The 18,794-nt window shown below is 45.2% G+C and overlaps 1 protein-coding gene across 1 annotated transcript in view; it reads right to left on the bottom strand.

Moving 5' to 3' along the window:
- Positions 1-18,794, bottom strand: part of cubn (cubilin (intrinsic factor-cobalamin receptor)) — a 214,064-nt gene that overhangs the window by 162,791 nt on the left and 32,479 nt on the right. Inside the window, exons 12-17 of the mRNA XM_047349911.1 lie at positions 16,119-16,311; positions 15,425-15,543; positions 14,975-15,209; positions 14,620-14,801; positions 13,205-13,367; positions 12,068-12,258 (exon numbers count right to left, since the gene is read on the bottom strand). Of these exons, the coding sequence (XP_047205867.1) occupies positions 12,068-12,258; positions 13,205-13,367; positions 14,620-14,801; positions 14,975-15,209; positions 15,425-15,543; positions 16,119-16,311 (1,083 nt within the window). The remainder of the gene's footprint in view (positions 1-12,067; positions 12,259-13,204; positions 13,368-14,619; positions 14,802-14,974; positions 15,210-15,424; positions 15,544-16,118; positions 16,312-18,794) is intronic.

Below are 18,794 nucleotides of genomic sequence, written 5' to 3'. Positions count from 1 at the left end.
TGGAGGCAATCAGCCTGTGGCACTGCTGAGGTCTTATGGAGGCCCAGGATGCTTCGATAGCGGCCTTTAGCTCATCCAGAGTGTTGGGTCTTGAATCTCTCAACGTTCTCTTCACAATATCCCACAGATTCTCTATGGGGTTCAGGTCAGGAGAGTTGGCAGGCCAATTGAGCACAGTGATACCATGGTCAGTAAACCATTTACCAGTGGTTTTGGCACTGTGAGCAGGTGCCAGGTCGTGCTGAAAAATTAAATCTTCATCTCCATAAAGCTTTTCAGCAGATGGAAGCATGAAGTGCTCCAAAATCTCCTGATAGCTAGCTGCATTGACCCTGCCCTTGATAAAACACAGTGGACCAACACCAGCAGCTGACACGGCACCCCAGACCATCACTGACTGTGGGTACTTGACACTGGACTTCTGGCATTTTGGCATTTCCTTCTCCCCAGTCTTCCTCCAGACTCTGGCACCTTGATTTCCGAATGACATGCAGAATTTGCTTTCATCCGAAAAAAGTACTTTGGACCACTGAGCAACAGTCCAGTGCTGCTTCTCTGTAGCCCAGGTCAGGCGCTTCTGCTGCTGTTTCTGGTTCAAAAGTGGCTTGACCTGGGGAATGCGTCACCTGTAGCCCATTTCCTGCACACGCCTGTGCACGGTGGCTCTGGATGTTTCTACTCCACACTCAGTCCACTGCTTCCGCAGGTCCCCCAAGGTCTGGAATCGGCCCTTCTCCACAATCTTCCTCAGGGTCCGGTCACCTCTTCTCGTTGTGCAGCGTTTTCTGCCACACTTTTTCCTTCCCACAGACTTCCCACTGAGGTGCCTTGATACAGCACTCTAGGAACAGCCTATTCGTTCAGAAATTTCTTTCTGTGTCTTACCCTCTTGCTTGAGGGTGTCAATAGTGGCCTTCTGGACAGCAGTCAGGTCGGCAGTCTTACCCATGATTGGGGTTTTGAGTGATGAACCAGGCTGGGAGTTTTAAAGGCCTCAGGAGTCTTTTGCAGGTGTTTAGAGTTAACTCGTTGATTCAGATGATTAGGTTCATAGCTCGTTTAGAGACCCTTTTAATGATATGCTAATTTTGTGAGATAGGAATTTTGGGTTTTCATGAGTTGTATGCCAAAATCATCCGTATTAAGACAATAAAAGACCTGAAATATTTCAGTTAGTGTGCAATGAATCTAAAATATATGAATGTTAAATTTTCATCATGACATTATGGAAAATAATGAACTTTATCATAATATGCTAATATTTTGAGAAGGACTTGTACATTGTTCAGACGTTTACATTCAGGTCTGGTCTACAGAGAGCCACCTGCCACAGAGACGGTTTTTTCCCCAGGCTGTTTCTCTGATAAACACGTGACAGTCAGAGTTCCAGAATAACACCATGCATGCTTGGACTGATCTCACTTTATCTTCCTTGTAAAAGCAATTGTGTATATATGAACATTCAAAGTTATTTTTACTCATTTGTCTTCTATACCACTTATTCCATAGTGGGTCATGAAGGAGCTGGTGCCTATCTCCAGCAGTCTAGGGGCGAGAGACAGGGTAGACCCTGGCCAGTCGCCAATCTATCGCAGTGCAAGACCGAGACATACAGGACAAACAAACATGCGCACACTCATTAACCCTTAAGGGCAACTGAGAGAGACCAAAGCATGGGGAGAACATGCAAATTCCGTGCTGTTGGGACCTGACCCATCCTGAAAAGTCATACATTTTTTTACCGTGTCCAGTCCGGCAGAGTAACGCTCAAAATTGTAGTCTGAGTGCAAAGAAATTGCCCGACAGATTTACTTTCACAAGCGGAGCATCACAGCTAATGCTTTAAAGCTCTGCTTGATATTTATAAAATAAAATTTATTATAAACTTCTTTGGGAATATTTCATCTGTTATGGACACAGAGACTGAAATGAAAAGAAAAAAAGAAGCTCAAAAAAGAGAGAGATGGGGCAAAAGGGGAGAAAAGGAGGAGTGGAGGAGAGAAAGAAGGACGAAGAGAACTCAAGACCACACCCCGCTTGCCTATACACCTGCAGCTTTTTTTTTTTTTTTTAACAAAATAGTACACAGTAATTATTAATCCAAAATGTACTTAGTGAGAGGTGCAGCCCAATATAGAACATCTGTGTACCATGGTCCCTGGGCGGACACTGAGGAGATCCGAGCCACAGACATCCAAAGGCCCTCCAAAGCACAGGAACCCCAGGAGAACCACCGCTGGGACTACTGCAACCCCGCCAGAGAAGAGCAGTGGAGAGTCCCAGGGGAACCACCCAGCAGTGACAGTGCAGAAGCCCAAGGGAGCTGCAGCGACAACCCCACAGGCCCCTCCGGCAGCCGTCCACACCTAAGCAGATCCAGCCATGGACCCAGAGGCCCAAGACCCCGAGACACACCATCCCCCAAGCAGAGGTTCGACAGAGCCCAGGGGGCCAGGCCCTGGCAAGCAGCCACTGGGAGAGAACCAGCACACACCAAAGCGCCCGGCCCCGGACACCGAGAACCACAAGTACACCAGCGGGCAGAGACTCCAACCACCGGCCGGTAGTGTGGCGGGGAGGAAATAAGCCATAATATGGGGGGACCTAAGCTGATCCAGGAGAGGGAGCAGTCCAAGACCCAACCTGTCACAAAAAAAGAAAACAGGCACACAGTCACAAACACCCACTCCCACCCTCATGCATACACAAACAATCACTCGCACCCAACATAAAGACAAACAACAATGCACGTCATACACTCACTCACACTCCCCATGCATACTCTATACTCCCAGGTCCAGGCGCTGGTACCCCCTAGGGGCAACCAGCCCCCGGATCCAGGAGGTGGTCCCCTTCCCTCCTGGGGCAGAGACAGGCAGACAGCGCCGGCACCGCCCAGACCCCAGCCCAGCTCCCGCCCCCCCGCCCCTGAACCCAGTCCCCAACAACCCCCATCCACCTCCAGAGAGCCTATGTACAAAAGAGGGGTCCACATGGCTCAAACCAGCCCGCCAACCGGAGCCGCCCCAGGACAGAGCAGTCGCGTCCCTCCAATGAGCTCCGATCCCAACCCAATGAGTCTCCCACCCCCAGTAAACCCCAACAAGAACCTCCCCACAGGGCCACCCCAACAAGGACACCGATATTGAACACATCCCCCCGAACCCAAACACCACGAATCCCCTCCCCCACAGGGCATACCCCCACAGGTGAACTCCATGGCCGAGAAGCCGATGAAGCCACACCCACACAGCGCAAGCTCCACACACAGCCCCGCTCTTAGAACCCCCGCTGCACCCCGCTCCCCCACCACACAGCGCGCCGCAACGGCAAGGCAAGGGCCCCGCGCAACGCCACCCCTGCCCACTTGCGCAACAGGGCAGACCCCACCGAGCACCGCACCTACAACAGGAACCCAGACCCTCATCCACCAAGAAGTCCCCGGCCAGCGGCAGGCACCCAGGGCCAGTGTCTCCCACCACGCCTCCCTCAGCCACAAAAACCACTGCATCATTGCCACTGCAACGACCGCCTAGGGAGAAACACTATCCAGCTCAGCTCCACCATTGCCGCCCAACCAATCCAAACGCCGGTGACTCCAGGCCCTAGAAGTGGACACAACCCCTCCACCCCACAGGCTGCAGCCCCTCCACACCATCCCCCAGCCCACCGCCCCGATCCCTCCCCTGACACGACAGCCAGCAGAGCAGAACACCTCCAAACCCGCCTAACCACCCCAGACAGCGCCAGCAGCCCAGCCCACCAGTCCATGAGAGGGATACATGCACAAGCCGGGTACCTGGGCCATGCAGGCCAACCACTCCAGGCCAAGCACAACCCACCAGCCGCCCCGGTACAGTCACAAGACAGAACCACCCACCCACCCGACCGCCAACCGCAGCTGGCACCCGACCATGAGCAAGAACCACAGAAGGAAGCTGTGGAAGAAGGCCATGGCGGCCCCAGTTACTGGGCACCCCACCAACTCCACCCCCAAACCCCGGGGTTCCCCATTCCGCCGGCCACCCGCCCCCCCGCATGGCACACCACGGCCCACCAAGCAGTCCAGCCGGCCAGCCCCCCCACCAAAGCTGGGCCACATCCCAATCAACGCCGGCTAAGACCCCCCTGCCGGAGCCCAGCACCCCCCCAGCTGGCAGACCAGGGTCCAAAGCCAGGGGCTGAGATCCAAGGGAACCCAAGCAATCCCGAGAGAGCCGAAATACCAGCCCCAGCACCAGACAATCCCCAAGACCCGACCCCCAGCCTAGACCCAACTAGAGGGCCCACTCCCTCTCCCGGGAGGGAGAGGGAGTGGGCCACAGATGGGAAATAGCGAATGGGGATGTGAATAGACACCAAGCCTGCCTCCGCCAGCTCAAATGTGGTGTTGATGCGTGTTGTTGTAGTGTGCATTTAAAAAGAAAAAACGGTGGGGAAGAGGGTTTTTCTGAATCTGGCTCCCCTGCACGGCCTTGATGGCTGGCTATCTTCAACTTCTCCTGGAAGTTATGTAAACATGACGCTCTGCTCCCTCTGCCCCCGCCCTTCCCTGAGGACATCTGTGGACCTGCTCAGAACTTGGCCGGTTGATGTACATTCCAATGAACCATCAAGGACAATGGCCTCTGTGACAGTGCTTCATGGACTTACTTGCACACACTCACTTGCACACACACACATGCTCAAGATAAACATATGCACCCCTCACACCACCTTCACCGTTCCCGGAATGATGTTGTTTTATCAACTTGTTGCTTCTTTGTGCTGAGGTTTTTTGCAATCTCAAACTGTATCCTGCTAAGGATAAAGTGTGAAATATGATTTTTTTTTTCCTCTACATACCTATTGTGGCCTCTTTTCTCATCTAGCAAGGGCAGCGCCTGTGAGTGGGCAGCAAAGCCTCAGTGACCCGTCCCCCCCCCCTTGTTTTTGTTGTACTGGAATTCTAATTTCCCCTCGGGGATCAATAAAGTATCTTTGAATTGAATTGAATTGAAGGGAAAGACACCAGCCCAGCAAGCCGAAGGGTGCCACAGAAAGGACCCACCTACATCCAGGTCACCAAGCAAAAACGATAGAGCCAAGCCCGAGCCAGCGCCACGGTTCTTTTTTTATATTAAATTGGATGGGTGCATTTAGAGGTCTGGGTAGTTTGAGGCATAGTTAAGGTAATATAGAATCACTAGTAGTCAATCCAAGGTATTAACTTGTTGCTTGCAATACTGATTGAAGTGTTTTATGCTGAGCTGTGTTTGATTTGCTATGCAAGTGTTGTTTGATCAAATCAGCCAGGAATTAGAAGTTGGACTTTAAAAGTTTTTCATTCAAAGTCTGGGCATCGTGGCATGACCATTCCTTTGTCCCAGTTTTATTAGTGGAGTTTTTCCACAGAGTTCCCGCCTCAAAGTATTATAACCCTTTGTTCGAGATTTGGGCCATCAGCTGTCAGTGGCTAAGGGTGCCGCCTCACCATTCTACCAGCTGATCACCAAAAACCTAGAGATCAGCACACCAGGAGGACTTCTCTTTCCAAGTTAACCCAAATTTCACATTTTGTCCATGAAACTGCTGGTTTGATCTTCATAGACACTAAATGTGCATATATTTTGTTTTGTTAGGTAGTCATTTTTATCCCCTTTGTTTAGAATAGTGCTTTTTAGTTAGGTGAAGAATATTGAATCAGAATAGCAAAGTGTATTAGGACTGTTTATTCAATAAATGTTCACGTAGATAAAGAGAAACCGTTTGTTTTTATTTCATGCAAGTGATCTATCTGTCAATATAAGGTCAAAGTTCCCCCACTTTCGGTGAAGCGGTTGAATAAACAGTGACATTTAGTGGTTTTGGTTAATAATGTATTATTTATTATTAATGATAAATTAACTAATTGTAATTATTAAGGGCTTTGAGGCCATAATCACAACTCCAGAGAACACATCTATTTGTAAGTAGGCCTAATGAGTCATCATTTTTATTTATAATTTTTTATAAATATTAATTAATCATAATCCCTACAATGCAGAAAGACCCCCGGTCAGGAGTCGAACCCTGTATCTTCTTGCTGCAATGCAACAGTGCATACAACGGTGCCACCATGCAATCTTGTGCAATCTGAGAGCAATCTGAGAGCAAAGTGTACCAGAGTCAAATACTTTTGTGCGTCAAACTTGGAGATAAAGCTGATTCTGATTTGCAAAAGAACAAATTAGTGGATATAAAGTTGGCAAAACCTAATTCAACGGAAGCTGACTGGTCCCCTAACCCTTACGGTTTCCAAAGTTAGTGGTATTAAAGCCATGTTTAAAGCAAGATAAGCAAAATACAGCAAAAAGGCTGTGTGCAAGCCTGTAGACTCAGGTCTACACACACACACACACACATACACGCACACATATCCTAACCCTTACCCTAAACCTAACCCTTACCAGTATATACCTTACCCTAAACCTAACCTAAACTCGATTCATACCTTAGTCCTAAACCTAACCATTCAATATTTAATATTAAATGTTTACTATTTATGGTTCAACTATAGGCGTTTTTGACTTAATTTTGCTTCAATCCTGAGCTATTCTTCATTTTCATGTTTTAGACTGCTGTTCTTCTTTTCCTCACTACTGGTTTTTCTGTATTTTACACTGTAAAATAGAATCTTTCCACAATTTGGGTTTTTCAGCAACCAGTCTTTCAGGACTTATCTTACAGTGGGATTAGGACTTCAGCATTTATTTAGTAAGTTAGCTTGTGTGAGGGAGAGCTTAGACAGCCTTAGCATGTCATACAACTCTGACTTTAGCTCTTTATTACTATTATTATTATTATTACTACTACTATTATTATTACTACTATTTCCTCTGCTTGGGTGCGGCCAAGGACATGAGAGCTGCGGACGGCGTGCGACGGCCAGTGCACTACCTTTGACTTTCCAGTTTCAACCACTCAGTCGCTGGACGAGTTGGGGAGAGTCACCGAGAGAGAAAAATTGCCTAACCCTTACCCTAAACCTAACCCTTACCAGTATATACCTTACCCTAAACCTAACCTAAACTCGATTCATACCTTAGTCCTAAACCTAACCATTAACCCTTTTCCCCAATGAGTGGACTGGGCAAAATGTCCACACAGTGTTGGTGTTCCATCAGGGATTCCTGATTTATTTCTGAGTGTGTGTGTGTCGTACCTTCAGGGAATCCCTAATGGAATCCCTGAAGGTACGACACACCCACACACACATACACAGTCCATATGCACCACAAACATGAGTCCAACTTGGTGCTGAGAATGCTCTTATTTTGGGCATAGCGAGATTGGACAGCTCTTAAAAGCCACCTAGACATCCCATACTCTCGCAGCACTGCTCACAAAATACATCATTCAAAGCAGCTGCATCATTCTACAAATCCACAAAAGAAATGCAGACCAGAGAAGCATACTCCCATTACCACCTCATTAAGTCTGCGTGGGTAAAGATCTGGTCTGCTGTTCCACTGTCAAGACGAAAACCATATTGCGCCTGATCTCAGGTTCCTTGATAGTTATAAGTCAGAACCTTCTCTCCAACACCCCAGAGTAACCTGAGAAGCGTGACCCCTCAATAATTTAAGCACACTGTCTGGTCCCTTTTCCTAAAAATTGGGACCACCACCCCAGTCTGCCATACCAACAGTGTTGTCCTGGTCCTTCATGCAACAGTGAAAAAGCATGTCAACCATGACAGCCCCACAATGTCTGGAGCCATCAGAAACACAGGAGGAATGTCCACAGTGATGGAATTGCATTCTGCTGAGCCTTAAGGATCTGCCTCCTCCTTGAGGCCATCCTGGATATACAGGCTCGGGGATTGCAGGACAACCTTGTTTTCTCCAGCATCCCAGAACGGGCAGAGGAGGAGGCTGAATCCATGTTCCGTGAATTTCTCCAACGTCAGCTGAAACCCCCAAGTGATGAGGTAAAAAACATCAGTTTCCATTGTGTTTACCGGCTTGGAGGTGAGAAGCCCGATCACAACCGACCTCGGCAAATTGTAAGAAAGTCCGAGCAAAAAGAGCGGTCAGAAGTTGGGGCACAAAGCTGCAGTGACCAAACTTCAGCATTAATGACCAGTTCCCAAAGGAGATCCTCGATCAGAGATTAATTTAATTCCCATTCAGGTAGCGATATATCACCGAAGGGATCAGAGCTACAGTGGCTGTAGATAAACTTTATGTCAATGATCAGTTGTTCGGGGACCAGGAGATCACTCCTTGGCTTTATTAGGAGCAACAGCAGGTAAATCTAAAACATGTAACACTGGTTAGATAAGAGGTTGCTAACTGGCAAATGAAATCTAATGTAAAGCACAGCTCAGCATGATGTTTACATTGTTTGATGTGGGCAGGGCCAAGGCTGGGCTTTCGGGTATCTGCTCCTTTTTGTCTCCTCTCACCTACCTCTCATTCTCATTACTGCACCTCTCTGTCACTGTTTTTTTCTTTCTGTCATACAAACATGCACATTCACACACACACAAATATTTCTTAACATAAACTTATATCTCTCAACCCCTCTTACACCCACCACCTTTTTAATGTTTGTCTTTTTCTCTGCTATATCTCTGCTTCTTGATTTCATATCAGGCAAACTATGATTTCACTTGGGTCTATCTGTGTCTGTGTTGACATGTGCTGTCCAACATTAACTACACACAGTATTGGCACACTAAGGTTTGTCACAGTGCATGGAGCCGGCACCAGAGAGAAAAAGGTTAACATTTTTAATCATTTCAGGCAGACGTCTTATTAGACGTCTGCCTGTGGTGCACAGTCACCAGATCTAAATATTATTGAGCCACTTTGGGGTGTTTTGGAGGAGCGAGTCAGGAAAAGTTTTCCTCCACCAGTATCACGTAGTGACCTGGCCACTATCCTCCAAGAAGAATGGCTTAAAATCCCTCTGACCACTGTGCAGGACTTGTATATGTCAAAAAGAGGCCCTACACCATACTAATAAATTATTGTGGTCTAAAACCAGGTGTTTCAGTTTCATTGTCCAACCCCCGTAGTTAAACAGTACATTATTAAATATTTTAAAGAGTGGACTTCATATTTGGAGTTTAATGACCTCCTGGGGACATAAACATCTGTTCTCAGGAATTAGAAGAAACCATTGAACATTTACAAAACTCAATTACTTATTCTCAATGATCCCAAATAAACTGTCATCTAACAGGTTTAGATCTCTGGATTTCTCCATCACTAAATTTCTTTAGAAGGATAAACCCCCATGTATTAGCTTAAAAATACTACAAAAGACCAAAGATACAGGATGACTAGATCTGCCTAACTTTCATCGTTACTTCTTAGCCAAAAGGCTACAATACATCTCAAAATGGTTTACCGACAGTCCTCTAGATTAACTCTGGCTAGATGTAGAACAGACACTATGCAATAATATTAAGATTTCAGATCTACCATTTATTGGTTCAAATATAAAACGACATGTATGCTTTAAAAGCCTCAATATCAGCACCTCTCTGACAGCATGGTGGGAATATCTAAAAATGACAGGGTCATCACTAATCCCATGCAGTCGTACACCCATCTGGCAGAACCCTGACATACTACTAAAAAATAATATGATAAACTTTCCAAATTGGAAGTGTAAAATAATTGAATACCTGGAACATATATTTGAAGGAATTCAGTTCATCCCATTTAACAAATTAATTATACAATACGGGATGGAAAAGAATATATTTTTAGAATATCAACAAATGAAATCTATAATAAAAAATAAATTTAGGCTTAAAAACGATAGGTTACAAATGTCTTCAAGTGTACTAGAGTTGCTACAACTCAACCCCACCCCTACCAAATTCATGTATAAAATATACAGGACACTATCTAATATAGATGAATCAATTTCCCTTCCTAGTATGAAATGGAATGTGGACTTATCAGTTAACTTTGACCAAACATTCTGGTCTCAGATATGTTCCAGAACTTTTAAAATGACTAGTAACACCATTTTACAATTAATACAATATCAAATCCTTCATAAAGTATACTATACAGGTCAACGGATGTTCAGGATGGGTTTTGCTTACACTGCACAGGCAATATACCTGGCAATTACATCCATACACTATGGTTATGTACACCTTTTCAGATATTCTGGTGCCTGATATGTGAAGACTTATCAAAGTGTCTGAGATGTAGTATTTCACCTTCCCCTTAGTTTGCTTGTTGGGCAACTGGCGCCGGGGCTGTGGCCTCTACTAGGGTGGGGCCTTCATGGCTCTTGGAGGCGACATCTGGTGGCTGCATGCAATGACTTCAGGGGCTATTACCAGCAGACATGGGTTACTGGCCTGGTGGCCGTACTGCTCCTGGGTGGGTCTGGGGTGGGCTTGGGGGCTCAAGGTTTCTGTGGCGTGTCACCCCGGGCTGGGGTCCTGCGTGGCCCTAGGGGGCTTGGGTCCTGGTGGGTATGTTGCTGGGGTTTTGGGCTGGGGCATGCTCTGGCGCCCAGCCCTGGCCTGGCGGCCTTCGGTGCATCGGTGGTGCTTAGGGGCCTCCTAAATTGGCGGGTGGGTACCATCTCATTGCAGGTCCTCTCTCCTTCAAGGAGTTCATTCTGCTGGCGGGGCAGAGGTGGGGCGAAGTCAACCTGGGTGTCTAATGTCTTATGTGTTTTGGTAGTAGTTAGAATGTTGGGGTGGGTGTAGATTTTCTTCTGGGTTGGAGGTCGGAGGTTCGCCTCAGGTGGGGATAGGCATCATTTGGATCTGGGTGGTTCCTTTTCTGATTCTGGTTCCTTACCTGGGTTCTGGTTTCTGATGCCAGTTCCAATTCTGTCTGGGGGAGGGGGGTCAGAGGTGTCTGCATGGTTTCGGCGGGAGGGCTAGTTGGGGGTGATGTCGGCGTGGACTGGTATGGGTCTCCTTTTTGTTGGGGTGGCTTTATTTTTGGAGGGCTGAAGGGGGCCCATTTGCATGGTGTGGGCTTTTGCTATGGGTGCTCTTTGTTGCATTCTGTCCTCCGCTGTATGGATGCTGTGGTTTTGGGGCGGAGGTCCTTCCCTTTTTCCCTACCTTTCTCTCTTTGTGCTTCTTATTTTCTTCCTTTTCGTTTCTGTTTCCGTGTCCGTAACAATTGAAATAATCCTAAAGCAGTTTCTAATAAAGTTTCTTTTATAAATTTCAAGCAAATCTTTAAAGCTGTAATGCTAAATCTGTTGGGCCTTTTCTTGGCACTCAGACAACACTTCTGAGCGCTACTCTGCTGGACAGGACACGGTAAAAAAAGAAAACAAAAAAACACTAAGAATCAACTGAAGAGTTCTAACTGTAGTTGCATATGTGATTTGGCTATTGCTAGAAAGAAAAAAAAATACACAACATCAAATAAAGAAAAGATAGAGGAAGGGACACAATATTTTGTTTTCTTGTCTTTTTTAATTGCTACTTATTAATTAAAATGGGAGTAACCAACAGTGAATATTTAGGATTTGGTTCATTACTCATGGTTTAGTTTCTGGGACTAGGTGGCAGGGGTTTTCTACCTTGTTTGGGTGCTTTGGCTTTAAATATTTTTTTTATCTAGAAACATTAGCTCAGTGTTTGCAATTGTCTGGTATGCATATGACATGGGCCCCATTAGCCAATGTTAACTAAAGTTGTTGGCTATTGGGATGAAGGTTTGAAGTTTGATTGTCTCAAGAAATTGGTATTAGTGTAGTTTTGCCACTTCTGACTTGAGATATAAATAAACTCCAAACTTTTCAAATGGTGATCTATTCTTATTTTCTGTTTAAAAATAGCTCCTTCCCAAAGACGCATTGGTACATTTCATCAGTATTTATTACACTGAGCTCAAGACTTTATTGTCACTTTGATACCAGTCAATCAAAAAATGACTTGGTCTGAACCTTGATCTGATAATTGAGACCAGATTAGAATATAGATATAGATCTAATATATTTTGTATAGAAGGTAAAATAATGAACTACGAAAATCCTTTAGCAAATGATAAAAGCTAATAATTTATAAATATAGTTTTTTTATAAATATATAAACAAGTCCTACCTCCACATAGTCAAAAGAGCAACCGCTATGATTCTCTAGATCCATATTAGTGAAGTTGAGAGCCACCTTTTCACGTGAAGGCAATGTGATCAAATAAATACACTGTCGGTTGTGGGCATAGTTGTTAGGCCAGTTGGGAGAAATTAGGATGCCTTCACTCTCAGTGAAGGTACCACCACATCCAGAATCACCTAAAAAGAAAAAAGAAGTTCGGCTAGTTGTGCTAAATAGGCTTGTCATGATAACAAATTTTGCTGGACAATAAATTATCCCAGAATTCATTGAGATAAATGATAATATTGTCATTTAAAACCACTTTTAACTAATATAATGATAATGGCATAATAATGCAAGCAGCTACACTCTCTTTAAGATCAATAAAATATAATTTCTAAAGAATATTTAACACTGGAAGACAGATACCCAAAATAAAAAAGCAACTAAAAACAATAAATAAAATGGATTATGACATCTCTGTTAATTTGCACCTCAAAATTGTCCTTCAAAAAGATTAATCATTAGCTTTCGAACCTAGTTTATTCAATCCCCCTCCAGCTAGGGGCTGATGACCGCTCTACCAACTACTGTTCCTGGAGCAAATACCACTACAAGTTTTTTTTTTTACAAAAAAACATAGTTAGTTCAGCCCAATGGTGGCTAGTGTGAGGGAAAATTTAGAAAGTGCCTTTGTGCTAATTGAGGCAACACTCTGCCTGGCCTGACAAAAGGTGTTTCCCTTCCCTCCCTGGTGCTGGAAGGGAAGGAAGTGATATCGTTAGTGCTAGTCAGAACAGTTTTCTGGCTCAGCTCAGCAACATGTCTGACCTGTAGACTGTCTCCCTTATAAGGCTAAATTAATAAAGCTGACTGAGTGATGATCATCAATCTCCTTTGGTAAATATGACTTTTTCCATAACACTATCTAAGCAAACCGAGCTTGGCAGCATTCTTTCTTTCTGAACATTCAATATTATATAGCATATTATTCAGTTGATAGCCTGATATTGAACTTAAAACCCAGCCTAGACAACATGTACTAAACTGTGCTATCCAGGTTAAACAGGGAACAGATGAGAGCTTTTTAGGTGACCAGCATTTAGTTTTAGAGTTTTGTATTTGGTGTTACCTAGTACTTACTTGGCGATGTTGTGTATGTGATGTGGAAGCCTCTGTCAGAGACTGTAAAGTCAGAATGAAAGTGGACCCATGCTGCTGGGCCAGTTGTTTGCAGAGGGGGTGGTGATGCAGTATTGCAGTACTTCCCAAGAACTGGGTCATCCGGTTGAAGACCATCCCGAATCTGCCACATTTGGCAAAACAACGCAGTTGAGAAAAAGGTAAGGTTAAGCTAAAAGCAAACAATATATTTTGCACTGTTTTACTTCTTTGATTCGAAGATTAAATGGACAACATATACTCGTCGGCCACTTTATTAAGTACACCTCTCCAACTGCTTGTTAACGCAAATTTCTAATCAGCCAATCACATGGCAGCATCTCAATGCATTTAGGCATATAGACATGGTCAAGATGATCTGATACATTTCAAACCAAGCATCAGATTGAGGAAGAAAGGTGATTTAAGTGACTTTGAATGTGGCATGGTTATTGGTGCCAGACGGGCTGGTCTGAGTATTTCAGAAACTGCTGATCTACTGGGATTTTCACGCACTACCATTTCTAGGGTTTTCAGAGAATGGTTCGAAAAAGAGAAAATATCCAATGAGCGGCGGTTCTGTGGGCGCAAATGCCTTGTTGATGGCAGAGGTCAGAGGAGAATGGCCAGACAATTCGCACAAGCTCACCAAAATTGGACAATAGAAGATTGGAAAAACATTGCCTGATCTGATGAGTCTCGATTTCTGCTGCAACATTCGGATGGTAGGGTCAGAATTTGGCATAAACAACATGAAAGCATGGATCCATCCTGCCTTGTATCAACAGTTCAGGCTGGTGGTGGTGGTGTAATATTGTGGGGGATATTTTCTTGGCACACTTTGAGCCCCTTAGTACAAATTGAGCATCATGTCAATGCCACAGCCTACTTGAGTATTGTTGCTGACCATGTCCATCCCTTAATGACCACAGTGTACACATCTTTTGATGGTTACTTCCAGCAGGATAATACGCCATGTCATAAAGCAGGAATCATCTCAGACTGGTTTCTTGAACATGACAATGAGTTCACTGGACTCAAATGACCTCCACAGTCACCAGATCTCAATCCAATAGAGCACCTTTGGGATGTGGTGGAACGGGAGATTCGCATCATGGATGTGCAGCCGACAAATCTGCAGCATCTGTGTGATGCTATCATGTCAATATGGATCAAACTCTCTGAGGAATGTTTCCAGTACCTTCTTGAATCTATGCTACGAAGGATGAAGGCAGTTCTGAAGGCAAAAGGGCTTCCAACCCGGTACTAGCAAGGTGTACCTAATTATATGTCAATGTTTTTTCATCTTTCTGCCCACTTGTAGAGCTCTTTAGTATACTAGAGTAAATGTGGTCTATTTTACTTGCAAAGGATAGCGAAGTAGAAGTTGTTTGTACCTCCAGAAAATCATAGTTGCAGTCAGGATGCTGTTCCAGACTTAGAGTCCCAAATGCAAAAGTAATAAGCAAGCCAGGATCCACAGTAACTGCCCAGTAGCAGTCCCGGCCAGGTGGATAGTTTCCAGGGTAACCAGGTGAGTTTATGTTGCCATAGGAAGCATTTAGTTCACCACCACATACTGAAAAGAGATATTTAAAGCAATCAACTTTATTTGTGATTATGCCTCTGTGTCTAAGACATTTGATCAAACAGCCAATCTGAAGTAAAAACATATGAGGTCATGCTTTTAAACAGTTTTCAAGATTTGAAAATGATTGGTTTGGTAAAGTCAGAACAAATGACCCCAGCTACCTGGTTCCTGAGACTCCCAAACAACTGTGAAGCCACCAGCATTAACAGAATGGTCGGAGCGAAACCAAAAATACAAAGAACTGTGGGAGCTGTGAAGTTCTTGTGGATTGTTTTGGCCACAATATTTTCCAAGCATGTAAGCAGAGGGATTATCCCCATCATGAATCTGTAGGAAGTCAAAGTTGCAGTTTATGCTGCTCTCCAGATGAAAGAATGGAAAGGTGATGCGCAGAACCTAAAGAAGAGAATATACACTTAATTTTTTTTTTAATACAATAAGATTTTTATATTTGGTTCACATTTTGTACTATAATCTGAAGAACGACAAGAAATGTTGTGTTCGATCCTTTATTTTGATGTTATCAAGGTGTTTTTACTGAAAAATTCCAACAAGTGAAGCAATTGAAAAGGGTATGGACACCTTTGGCTTTTAGGCAGACAATAACTAACCTTATTTGGATCAGTGCGGACAACCCAAGTACAGCTGACCAAGTGATCATATTGATCATGACCTGGGTTATTGGGATAACTGAAAGAACCAGCAGGACCATTTAGCTGACCTCCACACTCTGCAAAATAAATACAAACTTACATCAGGCTAACTTAATGGATAACTGCAGAGAATAAATACATTGAGATTATAAGTTTACAGTTTCCACTGAAGCATGAGGTGTTCTTTGTGTTCATAAAGTATCAGTAAGCCATGCACATCATTGGGTAGGAGCAAGACCATTCATCAATTCTATTTCACTTACAAGATATTAACAAAGCAGTGTAGCTTATATTGTATAACTGTTTATAATGAGAACTTGCACAGCTTAAGGCAGTGGACAGCACAACCTAGAGGCAGACAGGCAGAAGCCCCCATTCCAGCTGTGCCCGAACCTCCTTACAGACATATTCTGCTGTCAGGCACTGATTGTGGGATCCTGCCCAACTTTATGAAACTTCTGTTTCTTGAGACTCTAAAACCTTAACTGTCAATCCAACTGTATTTCAAGTCTAATTTACTGTTTTTGCTGCAATAATGGATATCATTTTATTCATTAATAAAATGTTAAACTTTCTCTGTATCCAGTTACTCTTTTACTTCAGCCAATAAACTGTTGTATTAATCCTACCAGTAAAACCTATCTGTTTGTACCTTGTTGTGGGGTCTGGCAGAATGGGCCTGTCCACTGGGAAGTACATGTACACGTGAATCCATTAATGCCATCAGTGCAGGTTCCTCCATTGTGACAAGGGTTGCTTGAGCATTCATTGATATTCTGGTCACAGTGAAGTCCTTGCCAGCCAGGGTTGCAGTTGCAGAGGTAACCAGAGGCTGAGGTGGTGCTCTGCAAAACACAGACAAACAATTTAAAATTATTATTATTATTATTAGTTATAAGTATTATTATAATTTCTCAAACACATTTCTATATACATAAAGTTCCTAATTTAGGGTCTTTATGTGGCACATTTACAAGCTATAAATACTTCCCCAATAGAAATAATTTGTATTAATGAAACCAGTTTCTAGAATTTGTATACCTATTTTGCAATGTAACTGATAACCTGCATGCTGAAATCTTTCTGAGCCTATCAGCACGTCTTTTTAAGGAACTCGACTTGAAAATTTGCTCAGAGTGTATCTGTTTAGCTGTTCTTTCTTCAGTGAAACTACTTAAGGAGCTACTGCTGTCATAAATTTTTGGGGGTTTTCTTCTGGATCGGTGCTTCTTTTTGTGTGTGTGTGTGTGTGTGTCTTGTTCGTCTTCTCAGAATCTCAGTCAGCTGTTCACACTTAGCCTAGTTCTAGTTCTGCTGGAGGTTTCTTCCTGTTAAAGGGAAGTTGTCCTTTCCACTGTTGCTACATGGTCATCCAGGAGGAGTGAATGCTGCAAGTCAGTGACTGGGTGCAATCTGCTGGGCTTCTTTAGACAGAAAACGTTTTAACCAATTTTAAATAATAAATTATATTTGACTGCATTGTTTGATGAATGTACTTGACTTGCAATCTGTTTGTATAATAGGATTGAATTGACTTTTTTTTCTTGTTATAAAATACCTTGAGACAACTTGTGTAAATTGTACTTGTACTCGTAGTCTTCCGCTTATCCGGGACCGGGTTGCGGGGGCAGCAGACTCAGCAGAGACACCCAGACTTCCCTCTCCCCAGACACCTCCTCCAGCACCTCCGGGAGGAGCCCAAAGCTTTCCCAGGCCAAGCGAGAGACATAGTCCCTCCAGTGTGTCCTGGGCCTCCTCCTGGTGGGACATGCCTGGAAGAACTTCCAAGGAAGGCGTCCAGGAGGCATCCGGTATAGTGGCCCGAGCCATCTCAACTGTTTTCTCTCGATGTGGAGGAGCAGCGGCTCTACTCCGAGCCCCTCACCCTATCTCTAAGGGAGTGCCCGGCCACCATACGGAGGAAGCTCATTTCAGCCGCTTGTATCTGGGATCTCGTTCTTTCGGTTATGACCCAAATTTCATGGCCATAGGTGAGGGTAGGAACGTAGACCGACTGGTAAATCGAGAACTTCACTTTTCGACTCAGCTCTCTCTTCACCACAACGGACCAGCACAGTGCCCCGATTACTGCGGCAGCCGTACCAATCTGTCTGTCGATGTCCCGCTCCATTCTTCCCTCACTCGTGAACAAGACCCCGAGATACTTGAACTCCTCCACTTGAGGCAGGAACTCCCCTCCAACCTGAAGAGGACAAGCCACCCTTTACCGGTCGAGTACCATGGCCTCTGACTTGGATGAGCTGATCTTCCTCCCAGCTGCTTCATGCTCCGCTGCAAAACGCCCCAGCGCATGCTGTAGGTCTTGGCTAGAGGGGGCCAGCAGGACCACTTCATCTGCAAAAAGAAGAGACGAAATTCACTGGTCCCCAAACCAGATCCCCTCCGGCCCTTGGCTGAATCTAGAAATCCTGCCCATAAAAGTTATGAAAAGGACCGGTGACAAAGGGCAGCTCTGCCGGAGTCCAACATGCACCGGGAACAGGTCCGACTTAGTGCTGGCAATGCGGATCAAACTCCTGCTCCGCTTGTACAAGGACCTGATGGCCCCTAATAAAGGGCCCCCGATTCCATACTCCTGGAGCACCCCCCTCAGGGCATCACGAGGGACACAGTCAAATGCTTTCTCCAGGTCCACAAAACACATGTGAACCGGTTGGGCAAACTCCCATGAACCCTCGAGCACCCTGTAGAGGGTATAGAGCTGGTCCAGTGTTCCACAGCCCGGACAAAAACCACACTGCTCCTCCTGAAGCAGAGGTTCGGCTATTGGCCGGACTCTCCTCTCCAATACCCTGGCGTAGGCCTTACTGAGGCTGAGGAGTGTGATCCCCCTGTAGAACACACCCTCCGGTCACCCTTCTTATGAAGGGCGGATCCACCCTCGAAGCCCTGCCACCGCGGACCTTTTTACCACCTCGGTGACTTCAGCCTGGGTGATGAAAGTGTCCAACCCCGAGTGCCCAGCCTCTGTTTCCACCAGGGAATGCATGATGGCAGGATTGAGGAGATCCTCGAAGTACTCCTTCCACCACCAGTTAATGTCCTCAGTTGAAGTCAGCAGCTTCCCACCCCCACTGTAAACAGTGTTGGCCAATCACTGCTTCGCCCTCCTGAGGCGCCGGACAATTTGCCAGAATCACTTTGAGGCCAACCGGTAGTCCTTCTCCATGGCCTTACCGAACTCCTCCCAGGGCTGAGTTTTTGCCTCTGCCACAGCCCGGGCCGCGGCACGCTTGGCCTCATGGTACCCGTCAGCCGCCTCAGGAGTCCCACAAGCCAACCACAGCCGATAGGACTCCTTCTTCAG

This window comes from Girardinichthys multiradiatus, chromosome 21, assembly GCF_021462225.1.
Source record: "Girardinichthys multiradiatus isolate DD_20200921_A chromosome 21, DD_fGirMul_XY1, whole genome shotgun sequence".
NCBI lineage: Eukaryota > Metazoa > Chordata > Actinopteri > Cyprinodontiformes > Goodeidae > Girardinichthys > Girardinichthys multiradiatus.
This window is presented reverse-complemented; position numbering and strand designations above follow the sequence as displayed.